At 39.8% G+C, this 21,380-nt stretch overlaps 2 protein-coding genes across 2 annotated transcripts in view; both read right to left on the bottom strand.

Annotated features, from left to right (window-relative positions):
* Positions 1 to 7,083, bottom strand: part of fam83fa (family with sequence similarity 83 member Fa) — a 14,908-nt gene extending 7,825 nt beyond the window's left edge. Inside the window, exon 1 of the mRNA XM_061026216.1 lies at positions 6,517 to 7,083. Coding sequence (XP_060882199.1) covers positions 6,517 to 6,990 — 474 coding nt within the window. The 5' untranslated portion in view covers positions 6,991 to 7,083. The remainder of the gene's footprint in view (positions 1 to 6,516) is intronic.
* A 1,475-nt stretch (positions 7,084 to 8,558) lies between these two features.
* Positions 8,559 to 20,522, bottom strand: grap2a (GRB2 related adaptor protein 2a). Its single transcript, XM_061065859.1, has 8 exons — positions 20,365 to 20,522; positions 13,112 to 13,198; positions 12,927 to 13,018; positions 12,167 to 12,286; positions 10,455 to 10,644; positions 9,934 to 10,023; positions 9,530 to 9,646; positions 8,559 to 9,240 (listed from the first exon to the last, which is right to left on the bottom strand). The coding sequence occupies exons 2-8, from the start codon at positions 13,187 to 13,189 to the stop codon at positions 9,061 to 9,063; spliced, it is 867 nt and encodes a 288-aa protein (XP_060921842.1). The 5' UTR covers positions 13,190 to 13,198; positions 20,365 to 20,522; the 3' UTR covers positions 8,559 to 9,060.
* Between the last annotated feature and the right edge of the window lie 858 nt (positions 20,523 to 21,380).

Here is a 21,380-nt window from a genome sequence, read left to right as displayed (position 1 = left end):
TAAAAAAAAAAAAAGAAGCCGATCGAGGTGCAGCAGCAGCAGCAGCAGCAGCAGCAGCGTGCCGACTTTCCCTCAGGAACAGACTTAAGCTAACTGAACTTCCCTTTCGTTACTAAGCTCTTTAAATTATCTGTACAATTCAGAGGAGATTTTTTAATTGCTCCACTTCGTCAACTGTGATTGCTCAACTGATGACTCATAATTACTCTTTTTTTTGTCTGTTTTGTTTCCCTGTAAAGGAAAATAAATCCCCACGCAGACGGGTGTGTGTGAAGATCAGTGAGCGGCATCACCGAGGTCACGTCTGGGGATTTCTTAAGAGTCGGAGTTACAGTTTACTTCTCGCTGGCGAGTAGATCCACATGCAATTAGTAACCTGAGACCGGTTGTTCTGTTTAAACGTAAAGTCACCTGGACTCAACCTGCTATTAGTGTTTTATTAGGAAATACAGCGATCATCTACTCGGGAGGAAGTCACAGTTCAGTTGAACTTGTTGTTCCAGGTGATTAAAGATGACCTGAGAAAGTTTGGCCTCAGTCCAACAACGGCTTCAAATAACATGCTCTAATAATTATTTCAGACTCCAGAGGCGTCCAGGATCTGATCTGCACCACAATCCTCCTGAAAGTACACAGATCAGCCCTCAGTACACACATTACAACATTTCTCCTGTCGTTGTTTTTAAACGCCTCGTGGTGAAATAAAGAGTGAGGCGTTCTTTTATTATTTTTATTTTTTTGTTTCCTCGAGCAGCTCTCATGTTTTGGCTCTGATCCAGCTCGGTCTCCTGACGGACGGCTTCATGTGCCACCGAAAGTTTAAAATGACATCAGTCATTTCAATGTAACCATGTGTGGATTTATACAAAGCGCATGTCAACACATACTCATGTTAAAGAGGTTTTTAGATTACGTAATGAGGAAGACAGTCCCGCTCCTCTCAGTGTAACCCTGATTGTTTTAAGAATATCGGTTTGATGAAACACAACATTTCTTTTTCGATTTAATTATTTTGGGGGGATTTTTGTGCCCTAATTGGAGAGACAGGACAGTGGAGAGAGTCAGAAATCAGGGAGAGAGAGAGAGAGAGAGAGTGGGGAATGACGTGCAGGCCGTCCGCTTTGAGGGCTACAGCCTCTGTACAAGCTAACCACTCGGCCACCGGCGCCCCTTTAATGATGAACTTTAACTGTGCAGAGAAGACTTCAGAGAAGAAGAGGATGCATCCTGCAGATTTGACTATTCTCTTACCGTCATGACGTGAATATTTTGCAGTTTTGAGTGAAATGCCCCAAAAACTGTTGAACGTTTGTCCTCACATCCATGAGGAAATGTTTTCAGTGTTGCGATGAATCAAAAAGCTATAAAAAAAATAAAAATAAAAAAAAGGACAGGTGAGTTAAACAGCATTTAGGACTGACTTGAAAAAATGTAGCACTACTGCACTTTAAACATGCTGCAATATGATTACTCTGTGCAATAACTATTATTCCTGTACTTTTTGTATATATTGTGTGTTGTTGCCTAACCTGATGTTTTAATATATTTTTTTATCTTATTTTTATCTCAGATTGCTGCTGGGCTGTTTGTCACCAACCAAATTTCGTTGTATCGCATACAATGACAATAACGTGTCTTATCTTATCTTATTTGTAGTTGTATTTGTGGAAATCCTCTTTGTAGCCAGACAAATTAATAAAGAAAAAGAATCTGCTATCTGACCGGTGACGACGGCTGACAGCCCCGTCTAACCTTCAGTGTGCACTCGTTGAGCCAGCAGATTTTCTTCTATATGAAAAATTAGAGCGACAGTTGCACAAGATTTGTCGCCAGAAAGGTCATTTGATCTGAATGCTTTTAACTTTCCAAAACTGATAATCTGACACTCAGTACGACTACTTTACAGGCATGACCTTTTGAACATGCTACATCATGTACATGATAATTACCTCCTGCAGTCTTTCCTTCAGTGCATGTATTTCTATAAGTGTGACAACCTAAACTTCAGGGCACTGAATGTACAGTCTAAAGAATTTGGCAGGCGTTCAGCTGTAGATGATTGACTGTACACCTCAAGGGGAGCAATCTCTATGTAATCAGGTAATCAAGCCGTCAGACGGCTACTGTAAGGAGATAATGAAAGAGGATAAACTCGTGAGTCCACGTGTGGCCAGTAGTCCACTCGTTGGAGATCTGCAGCACTTTCAAAGATCCCTCAGCCAGCCTGATCCAGATCTGTGTCCCGAAATTAAACTACGACTGAAGTGCACAAACTCTGCAGTTCATGGAGTGAACACTGGAGGCTGTCCCCTAAAGTGAGTCAATCTCCATAGAGCCGCATGTTAAAATATCAAACTTTACAACATTAAAAAAAAAAAGGTTAGAAATGTTTTCTTGACAGCTCCGGGGGTGAATTTTTAGAAACACGCATGTCACCTTTTTGGATGATAACATTATTTATAATTAGGGGTGTGGCCTCTGAGTGACAGGCGGGAGCTGCTAGCTCTATGCTAGGTGTCACTCAGATAATTCACCATACTTTGCTTGTTAGCACGTTCAGTGTTTTTGTGATATTTAAACGTATGTGACGCCGCTCGTGCATGGGAGTCGGTTATGGCGGGCTGCAGTGACGAGAAGACTGGTTCTTTGAAGTTTATTAGCACGCATCTTTCACTCGCTCTCCGAGGATCTTATCGCCATTCGACAAGCTCTCTTTGTTTAACCTGATCAATAAATAATACGGCTATCCTCCCACACAAAACTCATTCTGTTGAAAACATGATGATGAAGTAGCTAGCCAGCCAATAAGTAAGCCTCTGGATTAGCTTTGATAACTCAGCATTTCCCTTCTCTCCTGCTCCACCCCCTCAACCAACATGACGACTGTTTTAAAATCATTTCTACAGCCTGTGGTTTGAATGCGCCTCGAGACTGAGGCCTTTGTGCTACTCGTCAGAAAGCGTGGTGAGCCTTTTCCTCCTTTAGCTAACGTTTACATTCTTGTACGGTCAACACACCTCGGGGAACAATTTGAACCTGCAAGTGTGTGGGAGCTGGAGGGGGAGGGGAAGGCGAACATGTCCCGATGTGAAGCTGACATTTAGCTCTGCTCGGCCGCTTGTCTGCTCTCTATAGAACTCAACCTGTTTAAACCTGCTCGGACTCACCCACTGATGTAGATTTGATTATTGATGCAATCGGCCTTGTTAACCCTTTACTGTTCTTCAGTCTGACTGGAACAAATCACCACGTGTAAAACATCACGTGCGCACATTTAGGTTTCAGGCTATAATGAAGCAAGTTGGTTTGACAATACTGATACATACTTAATGTCATGTTGGATAGGCTGAAAGCACCTGAGGGGATTTTTGTACCTTTTCTGTCTTTGTCCTTATCTGAAGGTTCTGCTTTCTGACATAGGGTGCATTTAGAATAATCCCAATTTGGCTTTTAACGCGATGCAAAGATGACATTTTGTGTTAAATTGGTACCTTTAATCTTCTATGAACCCTTTTGTAGATACGAGCAAAGACATATTTGGTGTTAAGTTAAAATGCATATTGGATTGGATTTAATAGTAATACAGTTGTCATTTTTCAGCCAGAAAAATGAATGGCCATGCGTCAGTGAGAAAGGAATAGGAAGCCTGTTTTTGACTTTTATTTGAAATCAAAAACTAAATGTTTTTATGACTAGATTTTTTTATATATGTCTACCACCGTGGCAGCGAGATCCAAAAATGTGTTTTCTATCATGCAGCCAAACAAAACCTGGTTTATTTTTTCATTCCTTGACATCATTCAGACATTAAAGATTCATTAGTGTTATTCACAGTGCATAACGATTTTGTCACCAGTGAACGCAGAGGCCTCATTTCAAACCTGACACTGACTCCTCCAGGCGGACACACTATATAAAGCTGCTATACGTCATGAAAATTATATATATGAGTAATAACTCTCAACTGTCGTTTTTTTTTCCTTTCTGCGTAAAATAAAGAGAAGTAAGGTGAACTGAACTCGTTGAAACACGACTGATGCGTTTTCCCCGCAGCTTCCACAGAAGCAGTGAGACTCGTTGATAACCTAATGCATGTGCAGGTATCTGGTTTTAAATCACTGATAAGATCTGAATGAAGAAAGTCCATGACACTCCTAAAGCAGAATCAGACTGTATAGAATCCAAGTCTCCACAAGTGTTAAAGAAACATTTTCTCGCAGTGTTACGGATAAAACTGGACATTTTCATGAAAAAAAAACATACATCGATTACTCTCAGTATCTGCAGAGTGCCCCCCCCCCTCCACCCCCCTCCTCAAACTCTCCTCAGTCTCCTGACATGAGAATCTGTTTGTTTTATGAATGCACCTCTGACTCTTTGCTGTGTCCTGTTTAAAGGTTATACAACCACTTGACACTGGGTGGAAAGTTTACCCACATTAGTCATCGTTAACTGAGCACACATTCAAATGTTACACCGACATTATGAAAAGCATAAAACGTTATATTATAGGCAGCAGTTAGCCAAACGTGGAGCTGTTTAGCATAGCGTCAAACAATGTAAGCAAATGAACCAACGTTTTAAAAAATTTGAATTTTTACATTTACAAAAAAAAGTAATTTGCATGCAGACTGACAGAGTGTGGCTACAGCTGGTTCTGAGGTTATTCTCTGAGACGTTTTGTTTTAAATAGTTTACATCAGCTCACTTTTGATTGGATCTTCAATCAGTTTTAAAAATGAAAATGGACTTTACTTGAATTTCTCCTTTTCCTCACTAAGAGACAACATGTGTCAGTCCAGCTCCAGAGGAAACTTTAAATTTACTTTTTTTTATTGCAACAAAGTCCTGAATTCTCCTTTTTATGATCCTTATTTTATCACAGGTAGTTAAAACAAACATTAAGACTTTTATTTCTTCTTCTTCTATTGAAAAATGTCAACATCTGAAGAGCTTTGTTTATGGTTGGGTTAGAATTGAACAAATGCTGAAAACCTTAAGAAAGAAAAAAGATAGAAAGGAAGAAAGGAAGAGGAAAGAAAGAAAGAAAGAAAGAAAGTAAGAAAAAATAAAGAAAGTAAGAAAGAAAGAAAGAAAGTAAGAAAAAAGAAAGAAAGTAAGAAAAAAGAAAGAAAGAGGAAAGAAAGTAAGAAAAAATAAAGAAAGTAAGTAAGAAAGAAAGAAAGAAAGAAAGAAAGAGGAAAGAAAGAAAGAAAGAAAGTAAGAAAGAAAGAAAGAAAGAAAGAAAGAAAGAAAGTAAGAAAGAAAGAAAGAGGAAAGAAAGAAAGAAAGAAAGTAAGAAAAAAGAAAGAAAGTAAGAAAAAAGAAAGAAAGAGGAAAGAAAGAAAGAAAGAAAGTAAGAAAGAAAGAGGAAAGAAAGCAAAAAAGAAAGTAAAAAAAGGAAAGAAAGAAAGAGGAAAGAAAGAAAGAAAGAAAGTAAGAAAGAAAGAGGAAAGAAAGAAAGAAAGAAAGTAAGAAAAAAGAAAGTAAGAAAAAAGAAAGAAAGAAAGAAAGAAAGAAAGAAAGTAAGAAAGAAAGAGGAAAGAAAGCAAAAAAGAAAGTAAAAAAAGGAAAGAAAGAAAGAAAGAAAGAGAACAAACTATAAACGGAGAAATGAGTTTAGTTTATGTACTTTGGATTTAAATAAATACTCTCAGAACGATCACTTCGTCATTCATCATGTCGTCTGTGGAGTAACAGTAATCGTGTCAGTCGGTCTGATGGTCTCCGTCACATGACCACATGCAGCCAATCATTTTGAATATTCAGGTCTTTTATTGTGCTGCAGGTAAACTGAGTCAGGGACATGAAGTACAATCGGCCGCTGTGAGGGTTTCACTGCACGTCTCATATTTTCATATGACACGGTCATAAAAACTCTGCTTTCTTTTGGATGTTAAAGGACGACCTGACGTCAGGGTCAACGTCTTTGTAGAACGGTTTATATGTACTCAAGAGCTTTGGCTTTAAAGGAATCCAACTTTCTTTTCAAAACTTTATCTGTAAATCTATTTGGTCCACAAACTTATTCTTTACAGATTAAAAAAAAAAAACCTGTCTGAGTGAACGGGATTGCATGACGTGTAGATAAAGTTTCATGGAAATTTGCCTGAATTTGAAAACAAAAACACTGTTATACGTCATACTTTGTGGAGTTGAGGTGGAGCTCATCAGGGCAGATGTGTCTGCATTTGTTTTTTGTAAACTTTTATTTTAGAGAGTAAATATATCTGTCATGTGAATGATGGAGGTTGAGTATGAGGAAGGTAAAAGAGAAAAACATTGGAAATAGCCTACAGGTACCTCAAAACAAAGGTGTGCACAGGTGATTAGTCACAAGTCAATAAGCTTTATATCTGACGGCAACAGGTAGAAAATTGTGCTTTTTATCATTTTGTTTAAGATATTTAAACTTTTTGGACTCATAGGAAGTTAAAATTGTTTAATATTAGTTTGTTTATAAGTGTAAAAGTAGTTACTACATCACAATAAAAGTGTGTTGATAAAAAATAGTACCTTGTGCGCCTCCTGGATGAGCCTCCTCACCACCTCCTTGATGTGCGGTCCGGGTTCTTTGGGCGGGTGTGAGTACACGTTGACCCGGGTCACCCCCTTATAGAGGCCGCTGGTCACGGGCCAGCCGATGTCCAGAGCTGGGACCTCGGTGTCGGACATCTCCGGCCAGTACGTGGAGTGAACCCCGGAGTCCGCACTCGACGACCCCTTGGACTTGTCGTGCTCGGCGGACTCGGACTCGCTGCTCAAGTCGTACTCGGCGAAGGTCTTCCGAAGGAACCGGACCTCCCTGGCGGACAGGAAGTCCTTGATGTTGTCCTCCTTGAGGCGCATCTTGAACGCGCCGTCGCCGCTCCGCAGCAGCTGCTCGAGCGCGGCGCGCTGCTCCTCGCTGTAGTAGAACTCCGGACGGGACTCCTGGATCTTCTCGTTCACATGCGCGTCGTCCATGCACAGCATTTGAGACTCCGCCATGACGGACTGCAGGTCCTCTCGATCCCGCTGCTCACTCACAGACCTGTGCGGACAGGTACCCAGGTGTGCTCAGGTGAGTCCCTCAGGTAGAAGTTGGGGGCGGGGCCAACCTCTGTTTGAAATGCTATGGCTGCAGAAAGCTACTGTATGCACAACTTCCTGTTTCCCTTTCAAAGTAAACTGAATACGTGAGGTGAGAAGAGATCCTTTTGTTCGTCTCTGCTGGTTGCACTCAGAGAAGATGTTTTTAATCACATTGAACAAATATCTGACAATAACCTGTCAGTTCCATAAGTTGTGCTCATTTACATTTAATCTTTGAGATGAGATGAGATGAGATTCAACTTTATTGTCATTACACATATACAAGTATAGAGTAACGAAATGAGGTTTGGCATCTCACCAGAAGTGCAAATAAGGAGAAAGTGCAAGAATCTGTGCTCTAATCTTTCATATTTAAGTAATGCTTAGTTAAATCCTGGTTGTATATATTCACATTCTTAGTTTTGATATTTTTAGTGCTTATTTACTTTGTAGTTAATATTATATTGTGTTTAAATTTGCTAACATTGTGTTTTTTACTCATATTGTGTGTTTGGATAACCTGCTGCTGTAACGCCACAATTTCCCAGTTTGGGATCAATAAAGTAATTCTGTTCTATTCTATTCTAAAAGGTGTACATGTGTTTATTTGTAATAGAATTATTACAATTCTATTTTACTATGTCAGTTACTCCCTCACATTGTGTTATCTGTATCTATTAGCTGTAGACTGTGTATACTAATGTACTAATTAAGCGCTTTATAATGACTAATAAGCAGCTAGTATGCTACTTAATAGCATTCTAATAATCAACTAGTTCATAGTGAATATTTTGGCCTTAATTTAAAGTGTTACCTCAATGGTTTAGTTAGCTTTCTGGACATGATTTTACATGAAAGCCATTTGATAAAGATTCAAAATAATCTTTACAAATTAAAAAAAAAAGCCAGTGAAATGTTCAGGTCCCAGGTGTTAAGGCGATGCTTTCATGTTGATGTTGCAATGCTAAGCTAACTGATTGAACATCAAAAGTTTCTCCTAAAGTTCAGAATATTTCCTCTATGTCGGCTCCACTCATCGTAGATGTACGTGGTTGAATTGCAGATTCTTTGACAGGCACTTTGCTCTAAAGGGTCACCATAATCACAGCCACTTACCGTCACTCACCTTGTGTTGTGTGATGACAGGTTTACAGATAATTAGATGTATGGAAACATTCACATAGGAACAAGAGCGGTGATTACTGTCAGGTTGAGAAAAGAAGCTGAAATGAGCTCAGTGTTCTGTTCCTCAAACACTTTAATTCATAAACCCCTTCAGCAGGCTGTAGGCCAACAAGAAGCTTTTATTTTGAAATAACGATTCCTAAAATAAGCACAACAATCAGCTAAAGTAAAATGTGGAATAACTGAAATTAATGATCTCCTTTTTTTCCTTCTTAAAAATGAAAAATAACATAAGGGAGGTAGAACTACATTGAATCTTTTTTTTTTTTTTGTCATTCGGAGTAAGATTAAACATCACAGAGGTTTTAAAAAATATTTTATTTCCACGTCAGTGAGCTGTGAGAAAAGTGGCATGTCTCTTTTAAGCATTTAGGCTTCTTCAGAAACCTGCAGAATATTCAACTCTGTTTTTTTTTTTGTTGGTAGAAACATTTAGATTAAAGTTGAAACTATAATTCAAATAAACACCTTGTGTCAGCAAATTATTGAAGTTATGATCAAATATTCCTCCTGCAGCCGATCCTGTGCTCCGGATAATCATGAACCAAGTTGAAGAAAGTTCCCTAAAGAAGCACCTTTTTTTTGTAAATGATGTTGGATAAAACCTGAAACTGTTCCTTGATGATTCTGTGAAAACAAAAACTGACTCCGAGTCCTTGCAGCGCCAGAATCTTGTGATCAGAGACGGTTGGAGTCCCTGACAGCCTGAGTTTGTGTCAGACACACACACACACATTCAGGTCGAGTGTGTCTGTGTGTGTGTGTGTGTGTGTGTGTTCAGGGTAACAGCGTTGTGCTTTCTCACTGCTGTTTGGTGTAGTTGGCAGGAAACAGCCCGCTCTTCCCTCGCAGTCGTCCTCTCCACCACGAGGCGTCAGAGCGGTCTACGACCTCGATGATGTCACCGGCGCAGAAACCCAGCTCGTCGTCTTCCTCTGCTCTGAAGTCGTACAGCGCTTTGACCTGCAGCGAGGGCGCCCTCTGCGGGACGGAGGAGTAAACACAGCGAGGATCAACACCTGTTGTTCCAGATAACTTCAATACTTTCATCTCATGACGAAGTGTTAACAATTATTTATTAAATCAACATCAGGAAACACAAGTTAGATCCCACAAATTCAAAAAAACATTCTTTCTCAAACAGAAAAAACACTTTATTTCACAGTTTTTTGTGTCTTATTCTGCCTGTTCTTACTTCTTTAATACAAAGTATTTTTCTTACAGTCTGGCTTTTTCTCCCTAATTAAACTAGAGAGTTAGACCCGCTGACCTGGGGGAGGGGCATGGTTTCAGATATGCGGCGGGAAGGAAAAGCAGAATTGATGGGGCTGCTTCTTCCTGTGTGACCGATGGTGTGAGCTCGCTCCTCAAGACCTGCTCTCATAGCCTGAGTGGAGACAAACACAGACGGCACTTTATCAATCAGCTTGAGTTCAGACAGAATCAGTGAAATAGACACAGTTATTAAGAGACAAAGCATTGATTCCAAACCAGCCTCTAGGTGAGAAGAAAGATATTTTAGTTAAAATATAGATATTTTTAAAAGCCATTTTATTAATAAGCTCCACGAGCAGAAACGTGGTCAAACTTGTTGCTTCAGTTATTAATCCACACAGATTTTCGGGGGGTAATTAGATGAATTTAAATGAGGTAGCAGAGGTATAAAGTTCGTACCAGCTGGTTGTGAGGTTGATCTGAAGCCCTGCGAGGTGCAGCTACAGCTGCAGCTGTGGTATGCTTCTCAGGTAAACTTCCCCTCTTCAACTGTGGGAGGGAAACACACGTAGGGTAGGAAGGAAGGAAGGAAGCAAAGGAACACAATGAAGGAAGGATCAAAGCAATATATGTCCAAGCTGTTTATTACAGTATGGACATTTTTAAATATGATCTGACATATTATCAACCACTAAACCTAATTGGTTAACAAAGACTTCATAACTTCTGTATTTTGTCTGACATTTTCTTGACAAAAAAAAATGCCTGGTGATGAAAGTGATGAAAAGAGTACCTGTGCTAATTAAAATGTACCAGTTGGTAGGTTTGTTGATGCTTGCAGTGACACATATTCTTGCAGTATATATTTCTTAGCCACAGAAAAAAATATTTTTAGAGTAAGGCATCCTATTAGGTTCCTGTGTTGTGACCTTTGTGGGACATTTTATTAAGTTAAAAAACTTAACAGAAAAGTCTCTCACCGACTGAGCCACGGACGGGCTCCTGCTCTCCGAGCTGCCGTCGTTCAGGTAGATCTCTCTGGTTTTGGAGATGGACGTGGTCTTGTAAAATTCCACCAGCTTGTTCAGGGAGGTGAACTTCTCCGACCACAGGAAGTACTGACCTTTGTTGTCCTTCATCACCTTGAAGTGCTGGACGTCGCTCTCATGTCTGCGGACAATCAAACAGGAACGCAGACGTTTAGTTTTAGAGCAAAGTGAATCAGTCAGCTGTTTGCTCGACTGCATCGCCCTCTGCTGGTCAGAGTACAGAACTACGACAGGATTCAGTCTCATGACGGAGGTCATTAGAGCCCAGTTGTTCAAAAGGTTCAGTCCGGATCAGAATGCCATCCAGGATCAGGTAATCCATCTTATTTCTGTAAAGATCAACCTGATGCCGACACAGACTCCAAATCTGGATAACCTGAGCTCTAATTGGGACTATGTAGTTTATACTTTGTCCATTAGGGTCCAATCCAAAATCCACTCAAAAACTTCCTCAAAGCTGCTTTAAATTACACGTTTTTCTTTGATATTGACGGGTAAAAGGTTATTATTCTATGGGGACAAAATATTCAGTCTTAAGTAGGGATGTCCCAATATATTGACCAATTTCCAAGTTTGTGAAATCCAGCCTGAAACCAATCCTCTGTTGGATGTTATTCCCGTTCAACTCAAACGTTTGAACCAGAACAAGCTGGAGTTTTCATGTGGATTCAAAAAAAGAAAAAATTGAATTACCTGATCTGAACTGATTTCTTAATACTGTTTTTTTTTCTTTTGCACAACCCATTTCTTGTAAGATTTGATCCAGCTGTTGTAAAACGATGTTCTACTTTTGAACAACTGGGCCCTGAAGATCAGCCACAACCAATAAGAGCAGAGCATGTGACGCTGTTGCTCTGCACAGACTGCTGCTGGTGTTAACATCTGCAGACAGACACACTAACTGCTCCTGTCAGCCCATATTTACTGGACCTCTGCCTGCAGCCGAGTCCTCCCTGTAAACATGTGAAGTGTCTGCAGAATCTGCAGCACGTTAGAAAAGAGGGCGATGTTATGAGTCACAGTTTGAAAAAAATGTATGCCGTGTTTAGAGAGGAAATATTGGTTTACTGGTTCTGACAGTTTACGTAAATGACCTTTAAAAAGATTGTGTTAACACCGGAACATTTCATAAAACTACGCAATCTTCCTCTAGATTAGTAATGATGTTCCAATAGTAAGACTAACCGTAAAACACCTTTTAAAAAAAATAGTTTACTAAGTACTTTGACTAACGAAGTAAAAACAGGAAAGAAAGAGCAGAATCCAAACTGGGCCGACAAAGAGAGAGACGAGAGGCAGAGTTCACAGGAAGAGGAAACAAGAGGACAAAAAAATGGGAGAGAGTCGAGGGAAGACAGGGCAAAAAAAAAGTAGGCACGATAAAAAAAAGAAAACTGCAGTTCCTCTAGTGTCCACTTGAGGCAGTCTCCAAAAGTGGGTCACTCCCCATAGAGCCCCATGTTAAAAAACAAAACTTTACAGCAGAAGAAAACGTGATTACAGCCTGGTACAAAAACAGTTTTAGTCTCTAGCTCATTTCTCTAAAGTCATGATGAATACACAGTGGAGAGTTTTTATACATATTGCCAGTTTATGTTATTTAAAGTTTTAGAGTTAATTCGTGGCGTCACATTCTCACTCACTTTACAGAGATGGAGAAGTCTCCAGGGGAGCTCTGACACCCTCGGATCACAAAGTCCCCCACGTCTTTGAACCTCAGGATTTCCTCCGCAGCACCTCGACTCGCGTTCTCCTGAAACCACCTACACACACACACACACGCACACACGCACATGCACACACACAGTGGATATTACACCTAGCAGATGTAAACCGCAAACACACTCCCACAGGAAGCATCACATAACCTGCTGATACTTCTCATGAGCAACTTTTTATACACAAGCTCACACATGACAAACCTGTTTTTGATACATTTCCCTTTTAGCCCCTAAAAAAAGGGAATGATTAGGTGTTCAAGTCTGTGGTTCCTAACCTCCTTTCCTTAAAGCTCCCCCGACTTTGATTTAAGAAAAGCTGAGCCCACCGAGACCAACGTGAAATAAAAAGTCAAACTCAAATTTTAACGTCAACTTAACCATGACGTGTTTTCATTAGAATCTTTTTTTCTCTAACACCCCCACAGAATAGACCCAACCACATGTTCATACCAAAGTCCTTTGTATAAACTATCCAGTAAGTGTCTTACCATGATTTAAGTTTATACGCTCAAATCTAGTTTTGAAAGCCTCAGAGCAGACAAAGCCACATGCCACATTTTATCTGCCTGAAGGATTCAGCTTTTATAAGAAAGTACATTTTGCAAAGGTTAAGGGATGATTTTACTGAATGACACCCCCCCCTGCAGATGTGCTGTATGTTTAGAGGTTTAGTGTATCTCACCTCGGGGTCTGTATTTCAATATAGTTTTTTGGAACAACTCCTTCGTTTCCGCTCATCTCTGCTTTGTACCACTCATCCTGTGGGCTTAAAATCTGCAACAAAAAAAAAAAAAGACAAATCATTCAAAGATTAAACACATCTTATGTGAAAAAATTAGAAAAATTATCTAATAAGCATGCACAGACCTTCAGTATGTCTCCCTTTCTGAAGCTGAGCTCGTCGGCTGCTGTTGCAGTGAAATCAAATTTCCCTCTGGCCTCCATCAGGACCAGCTGAAGAGAGCGAGAGAAAGCCAAGACAAGGAGTAAACGTTAAACGTGCTGCGTTTAAGAAACCTCTCTCAGCTCTTGATCGTCAAGTAAAAACGTGTTATCTATCGCAGTGACTCCTCTCTGAGGTGTCGACATGCTGATGATGATCTTTGAGAGATCTTTACACGCTGCGGTCTGGAGACACTCACAGGATTAACTTCAGGAAGTCACAAGATGATTTTCTAAGATGTTTAAAGTCTTTTTTAAAGAAGGAAATGATTCTAAACTTTTCTTTGGCTTGTATAAAAATCACAGGTTTAAGCAAAATATGACTTTACTCTTTAATTCTCGGAATACAGACTCAAATTAGTTTTCAAATTAAACTTTTTTAACAGGCTTTAGCATCCCTTACACAGATTAAATGAGTTCAGAGTGTTGAACATGCCGCTGAAAAACAATTAAAGGATCAGTTCAACACTTTTGGCAGCAACATTTATTTGCTTAGCTTAGCATAAAGACTGAAAACAAGGGTAAGAAATAGACTGTCTCCGTCTCAAATCCACCTACACGTACAATAGCTTAGTTACTAAAAATTCCATCTTTTAATTTGAATGAAAAACAATGTTCATTTTTACAGTGTAAGGAGCTCATAATAATACTTTTTTCCTTGCTAACAAAATATCTAGACTCAATAATGTTTTTTTTTTATACAGAGTTGTCGTTAAATATTAACACTGTATTCTTAAAGGAGCAATATGTAACTGACACCTAGCGTTTAAAATGGGTACTGCAGTCCAAATTCAAAACACTGGAGAGAGCTGTCTCCCCCCGCTCCCCCTCCTCTCTAAAGTCGATGAGCACACAGGTTGACATGTCGCGGACACTGAAGCTTCAGTGTTTAGCCAGCTCTGCATCGGTCTTGAAACTTTTATGTTCTCTAACCTCTCTCTGTTTTTCAAAAGCATCTTATCAACCAATATTGATTCCAGTTTGAGCACGTTTCTGCTGGTGGCGCTTATTAGAAAAATGCAGAGGCTTTTTAGGTTGAGGAGAGTCAATTACAGTATATCTGAACCAGTTCGCTTGCCCGCTTCCCTCGCTGCAACACCTGTTGGTTTGCAGTTTGCCTGGCAAACAGAGGGGCGAGGGGCAAAACGGCCGTGTGGGGGTGCTTTGAAACTGCCTACTTCTCTGGTCAAAGCAAACCCTTCCACAGCACAATCGAAACAAGGAGGACATACTGGCTGCTGCATTGTTGACAGCGATGTATTTAGAAAGGTCATTTTATGACTTAATATTGCAGTCTTTCCCCTACCATTATATTAGAGGGGCGGCCCGCCCCCCGCCCCCCCAACGCTGTAAACCTAGGGGAAACACTGTATTGTATATCTTATTGGACCTTTAATGTATCAAACTTCTGTTGAGTTTCATGGTATGTTGTTTAAGAGAACAATGTGTCTCTCAAAATCAACAGTGTTTATTGTTCAACTCCAACATTTAACACTTCAGTTCCTGTATTTTTACAGTACGCGTTCATGTGTACCACAGCTCTCAAGTTTAGAGCTCTTGATAAGAGTCAAAATGACGTAAAGATTTGAGGAACTGGAAAAATTATTTTGCTGTCTATTTTGAAGTCAGGAAGAGTCGCAGTCGTTACTCATTTTCTTCTGGTAATAGACACACAAACAGTGACACTTTACTGGAAATGTACAGTAAGTCTGCAGTTCAAGTGAGGATTTGAATACATGGGAAGCAGACAGTCTAGCTTCGGTGCTACGTTTGATTGTTCTCCCACAGACATGAAACACACCAATCGGTTTGCGGTTTTGGACCGAATGATGTGGTGAGTTATTGTGAGAAAAAAACACAACCTTGATCTTCACTTAACTCATGCAGCTGCAATTTTGCAAAACATTTCACACCATTGAACCCCAGTATTATATGAGTCGATAAAGTGCTGAAAAATACCCTCCATTTTCCCTCTTCTCATGGAGAAATTAAACTATTAAAGAGGACATATTATACACCTTATTATACCTTTTCAAACAGTCCCCCTGTGGTCTAAATGAAACATCTGTGCTGTGGCCAAAATAGAACATGAATCAAGCACCAGAGGAGGTTTGTGACCCTGTATAAACCAGCTCTCTCAGAACGCTCCGTTTTGGTGTGTCTGTCTCTTTAAATGCAATGCTCTGTGTCTGAAACCACCTACCTTCAGACCTTCAGACATTCATACGATTCATACTAACTATGACATCACATCGAGTGCGTAGTATGTTCTGAAATGCAATTTTATGCATGTGAGAAATACCCTGATGTATACTAGATCTGGTCATACTGAACTGCCCCATAATGCCTTGCGGCTCTCATACTGTTCAATCACAGAGCTCGCTAGCCAGCCATCCAACAAGAGGCGTTCAAATAAAAGTAACCAATCTGTGATATGTTTTACACGTTATCAAATCATATTAAAGGTCCCATATTCTGCTTTTTCTGGTTTTATATGCTCTTTAGTGTGTTTTCCAAGTGTCCTGTGCATGTTTAGGCACATCTATGTGCAAAAATTCAAAGTCCGCGGAAACGCGGCTTCTCCTACGTCCTCCTGTTAGCTGTAGCATTAGCTGCATGTAACGCTCGGTTCTAGCCCCCCTCAATAAAAATTTGAAGCTCATGTTGAAATTTCCGAGAAGCGTGCTGAGCAACTGACCAATAACGACAGAGCGGATCGGCAGACCAATCAGAGCAGACTTGGCCCACGTGGGGTCTAACAGTGTGGGCTCAACAGAGTGTAGCTGACGGACTCAGAGCGGAGAGGGAGCAACGAGGAGCAGTACATGAAAACAGACGCTTTTTTTGGACTTTAGCTATTGTGAACGTACAAAAGTAGGAACATGGATTAAATATACAAACCCCAAAAAGGGCAGAATATGGGCTCTTTAAAATGACTACATAGCTGTATTAATAATGAACGTATGTATATTGTTCTTGAATTCTACGGACCGAAGTTCGCGCTAGCTTGGTGCTATCTTATCTAACATAGCTTGAATTGCAAATAAGTGTTTGATGAAGTCACGTGAACTGTAGATTAGTATGTTGCTAACGGCATGGGACACGTTTAAGACATGTCTCAACAGTTAGCTAAAACAGATTAAAGCAGTAAACTGAAATGATGGGTTAAATGTAGCAGCAGTTAGTTAAAGATTAGCTAAGGGAACAGTTACCTAAAAGTAATCAATAAAGTGTTAAAACAAGGCATTAAATTTAGAGCATTTAAAGGCATTAATAAAAATTATTGACACAGTTAGCATATAGCAGCCAAATGGATCAACAGCTGAAGAAACTAAAAGTATTTGACAAATGGTTAAAATAGTTAGCTGATGTAAAAAAATGGTTTAAATACAGTCGTTGACTAATGGAAAAAAATAAGTGGAAAAAGTAAGCTAACGGTAATAAATTAATGGTTGGAGAACAAGTATTTGGTTCTTTCATAATCTATTTAACGTAACTTATTGTTTTTGTTATTGTCACTAACACAACAAATATTCCATACAATTATACATTTCCTGCATATTTAAAAAAAAGGAACAGCCTCATACTTATTTCTGTCAAAGCTGCTGCACATAAAGGGGAAATGAAGAACAGTTTTAGCACAACAAACTGTTCCAGTAAGACGATGGGGATTTTTTAACTTAACACCTGACTCACCGCTTTAATGTCAACATTTATCGATTGATCAGTTTCTATACGATAAAAAAAAAATAAACGAGATAAGAATGAACTTTTAAGTTTGTCAAGTCCAAATTGGATTCTTCAATTGTCCCATTTTGTCCACCCATTTAAACAAAACCCCCCAAACTACTCAGTACACATATACAATACACATATTGACACATGAGGAGCTGTAAAAAGTTAATCTCCATCTTTTTGCATTAAAGTCCCAACTTGGGCAATGCTTATCTGAAAAGGTGGGTGTGTGATAAAGGCTGTGCACAAGTTGTGTATTTTGTAAATTACATTTTTTGGGTGATGATTTGAGAGCAAGTTGGTTTCATCATGAAGCACCTTGACTAATAACACACTGTACTAAACCATCAAACTGCATTCACAGTTTCAGTTGTGCATTCAAGTGTTGCTTGCAGTTTTGCATTAAGTTTCACAGTCATTCATTTTTTTTTTTCATATTGGACATCTGTTGATGAGCTGATTGTGTGTGTGTTCAGGCAAATCTTTTTTTCTGATTTAGAGAAGAGAAGAAGCCAAAACTCTGAACAATCCCACGGTTGTTCTGCATCCTCGAACTACTTATATCGATCAGTGGGGGAGGAGAATATTTAGATAATTTATGGATTAATAAACAATATTGCAGTACTAAAATAATTGATTACATTTCAAAGTGGACCCTCACACTGTTGTACTTCTACGTGTGATATGTTTGGATTGTTAACATGATGTATTTATAGACATGTTATTGTAAAATCAATTTACGGTTTATTGTGTAAAATCTGAATCATGTAAAATAACTAAAGCTGTAAAACAAATACATTGTAGTAAAACGTGCAGGCGATGTTATGATGGACAACTTATAACAGAATAAAAAAATGAAGAACAAATACCTCACAAAATTGACAATAAAGATGAATTTGACCGGACTTTTGACTTAAGTCTAGTAGCCTATACGGGCACTTTGTTCCAATAGCTGTACCGTACTACTACAGGTACTTTCTACAGGTAGGCAGCTGATGGGCAAAGCATTTCATATGACAACAAAATCATCACTGCTAAACAGAAAAACCTTCCATTCATACAATATCGGTCTTACGGCTCTCCGCAACAACTTGCCACCCAACCTTTACTTAGGTGAAAGTATTTCCCAACAACATAAAAATACTCTGGCACCAGCAAAGTAGAAATTTTGTCAGTCATTGAGATTCACTGTGACTGCAGTATTCTACTGTTTTTACGTTATTCATACATTTATTTTTGATAAATCCAGTCAGTGATTTCCAACCAAGGGAACAACCTTAAATGTCCAAAAAAAATTAAAGCTAATACGGAAGTGGGTTCCGTATTAGGAGGGTCCACTTGAGGCTCAAAAGGCCCTGAAGTCATACACACAACCCATTCAATAAAGCTATTTTTACAGCATAAACGAACATGTTAACAGCCTGGTACAAAGAACAATATTGGTCTGATTAGTTATTGGGCACACACTGTATGTGCCCAATAACTAAAGTCCACTTATAAAGCGTTTACAAATGAGGAAAATCTGTTTTGATTTCATGGACAATAAGCATTATTCACAATAAGGCCCGTAGCTGACCTGATTGACAGGCTGCAACGATGCAACGGTTTGTCAAGAGTCTTAAAACCCGCCTCAGCTCCAGCTCTCAGCCTGTCTTTGGGTTGACGGAAAGTTAGGCTGAGACAGTTCTACCAGCATGGCAGCAGATGGGGGGGACATCACTCAGGATTCATCCATTAGTATTTACAGTCTACGTCTCCAACATCTGGGTTTAGTCCCTCCCAGGTGACCCTTTAGAAGGATCTGACCCCAATGTGAGGAAGCAACGGCTGGACTTGCGAGATGTTGGTTACAGAGCTTTTTTGAATGTTTGATTCTGGTTGATTATTTGTCACATTCTACCATTCGTGATTAATAAATAACAGACCAACTCTGTTAATAACAGACAGTTGATGAGGATACAGTTCTGGTTTTATTTGAATTCAGGAATGCAAGTATTTCAAATCCATTCTCGTGTCAAATGTTTGATTCCCATATAACAACGTATAAGTGTACGTTATTTGTATTATAAAAAGGAAATTGTTAAGTGATTGCATGTTAGCTTTAACTCACAGTTACTTTGTCTCTGCTTTTCTTCCTATTTTTTCACACGATACCTGTTTGCAAAATGTTTCTCCTGTATCCAAAAACATATCCAAAAAGCAGAACTTCCTTTGACCACTAAATCAGCACTGATTTATGTGAGAGTAGCTGTCAGCTCAAGCTTCACCTGACTGCTTTAAAACGGTGTGAAAGCGAGGCCATTACACTCAAACCTCCATCCAATAACTAAAATGTACACATGCCGAGTAAGAAGGCGTTACTCCTTTACATAAAGATGTTTTTCTTTATTGCAATAATTTTATACTTTTGTTAATGCAAAATGAAATTGTTATTGATTGCGTCACATTTATTTTTTTCATGAGGAAGTTTAAGTTGTTTTTTTTTTTCCATGCTTGACATTTTAGTTGCACTTGGAGCTGTTCACTGTTTTCATAGAGATGCTACTGTGAAATTGGGATTCTTCCAACTATCCAGGCAGCCATAGCTTTCTGTTAACAAACACACGCATGTTGTTCCTTCACAACAATGTGCAGCCTTCTCTGTAATAAAAAAAAAAAAGGCATCGCAGTGATGCAACGAGAAAACAACCGGAACAAAATAATACTTTCCTGCAGCCCTGATTGTGACTTTGTTTAAAGTCCGTTGACTCATCCCTTAGTGCTTCTTCAACCTGCTGACGCTCAGTGTTTTCTTCCCTTGCAGGGTGCAGGAGGGTGTGGACCTTCATGTTTGACATGAGGTCACGCACAGCTCCAGCATCCGAGGCAGAGCAGAGCCGTGGCCTCTGACTCTGGTGTCTGAACCTCAGCGCATTCACGCCAATATTAAACATGTAGCTTCTTTGTGAGAAGCTGTGAAATTGTGACAGACTGTTTCAGTCATCGATGACCTCCCTCAACCACACTAAAAACAGACTTTAAACAACTTCCCTAAAGAGAGGTATACATAAATCTAAGAAACAAAAAGCAAACATACAGCAGCATATAGCAAACCAACACGTGAATAAACACTTTGGATCAGAATTGTAGATTTAACCTGTACATGGTTAGGCCTATAGCCTACAGTATGTACAGCCTGCTCTTGATGGTTACAGGTTACAAGTAGTTTAAAAAGCTCTGGGCTGTAGGATTGTATTCATGCAGCAAATGTTTACAAAAGGCTCAATTTAATAACAAAACAAACTTGTGTCTCCTTATAAAACGTGAAGATGTTTTATTGAAAGGGAGAAAAATGAAGACAAAAGAAAAAAGAGGAAGAGAAGTGAGCAGTCACTGAAAAGCAACACATGGAGGTTTCATGTTAGTTAAGTACGCTCACATTTAATCAGATGTGTTCAACTTACCTCGAGTAATTCTCTGAAGTAACTTCTTTGACTTGCGCAGAGTTTATTCTAAGGCTGACCTCCTCTCCGTCCACAGTGTGAACACAGCATGTTAGTGCGCTGAAGTCAGATGTTGGTTTAAAAACAGTCCAGTTTTTTTCGTGTGGATATGGTTGTCTCTGCTTTCTGTCTGCATGAACTCGAGTAAAGACGGAAGATTAAGTGAGCTGAGATGAGGTGTCTGTTCACTCACTGCGGTTTGTCTCGCTCCGCCGCTCTCCGATGTTGCAACGTGACGAGCCCCGCGCACGCCTCTCCTCACAGTACCAGCCACCGACTGTGCTGAATGTCACTGCAGGTCCTGGCTTTCAAAATAAGAGTCCACGTTGTCGCAGCGCTTCATCGAAAGGCGCAACCTTCCGGTGTTCAGAAATGAAGCCAATGCGGAAATGGAGAAAAGGTGAAAGAAAGAAAGTTCGTCGAGGGTCCACTGGAGATGGAGGAAATCCAGTTAAATGTTAAAGTACCCATTTTCACAGCAGACATTGGCATGTGGCCCAAAAACAATCTGAAAGTCAATTGCTAATTTCTCTATTAGTAAAAACTGTGTGATGGATGTTTGTTTTTATATATAACTCATGACACATTGAGTATTACATACATTAGCATATTCAGGGGTTGGACTGAGGGCGCATTGTATCTTTATGCAAGGCCCACCTCAACTTCACCTCTTTGTCTGTTACCAGATTGACCAAAGGTTTGGTAGCTCGGCTGGTTGCCAACTTATGGTTCAGATGACCTGGCAGACTTAGTAATGTTAGCTAGAGGTGCAGAGTTGAGGCTGCGAGGCAATGGGCTTCGAAAGGGGAAGGGCGGGTCATCGCAAACAGAGAATTTCTCGTAGCCCAGAAAGTCTCATTTCCGTTCGGCCTGAGCAGTCGACCAAGGCTGTGAATGCTGGGTTCTTCATAGGGTGGGCCCCATGGGCGGTTCTAGGCAGGGGCCAACAGGTGCCAGTGCCCCTGTAACACTGCGCT

This window comes from Labrus mixtus, chromosome 20, assembly GCF_963584025.1.
Source record: "Labrus mixtus chromosome 20, fLabMix1.1, whole genome shotgun sequence".
Lineage (NCBI taxonomy): Eukaryota > Metazoa > Chordata > Actinopteri > Labriformes > Labridae > Labrus > Labrus mixtus.
This window is presented reverse-complemented; position numbering and strand designations above follow the sequence as displayed.

Bases quoted from the DNA above. Each gene is read 5' to 3' on its own strand.
- grap2a (XM_061065859.1), bottom strand. From the start codon at position 13,189: ATGGAGGCCAGAGGGAAATTTGATTTCACTGCAACAGCAGCCGACGAG. The intron at 12,287-12,926 runs GTGAGATACACT...GTGTGTGTGTAG, and splicing joins ATTGAAATACAGACCCCGAG to GTGGTTTCAGGAGAACGCGA. The intron at 10,024-10,454 runs GTGAGAGACTTT...TCCCTCCCACAG, and splicing joins GCCCGTCCGTGGCTCAGTCG to TTGAAGAGGGGAAGTTTACC.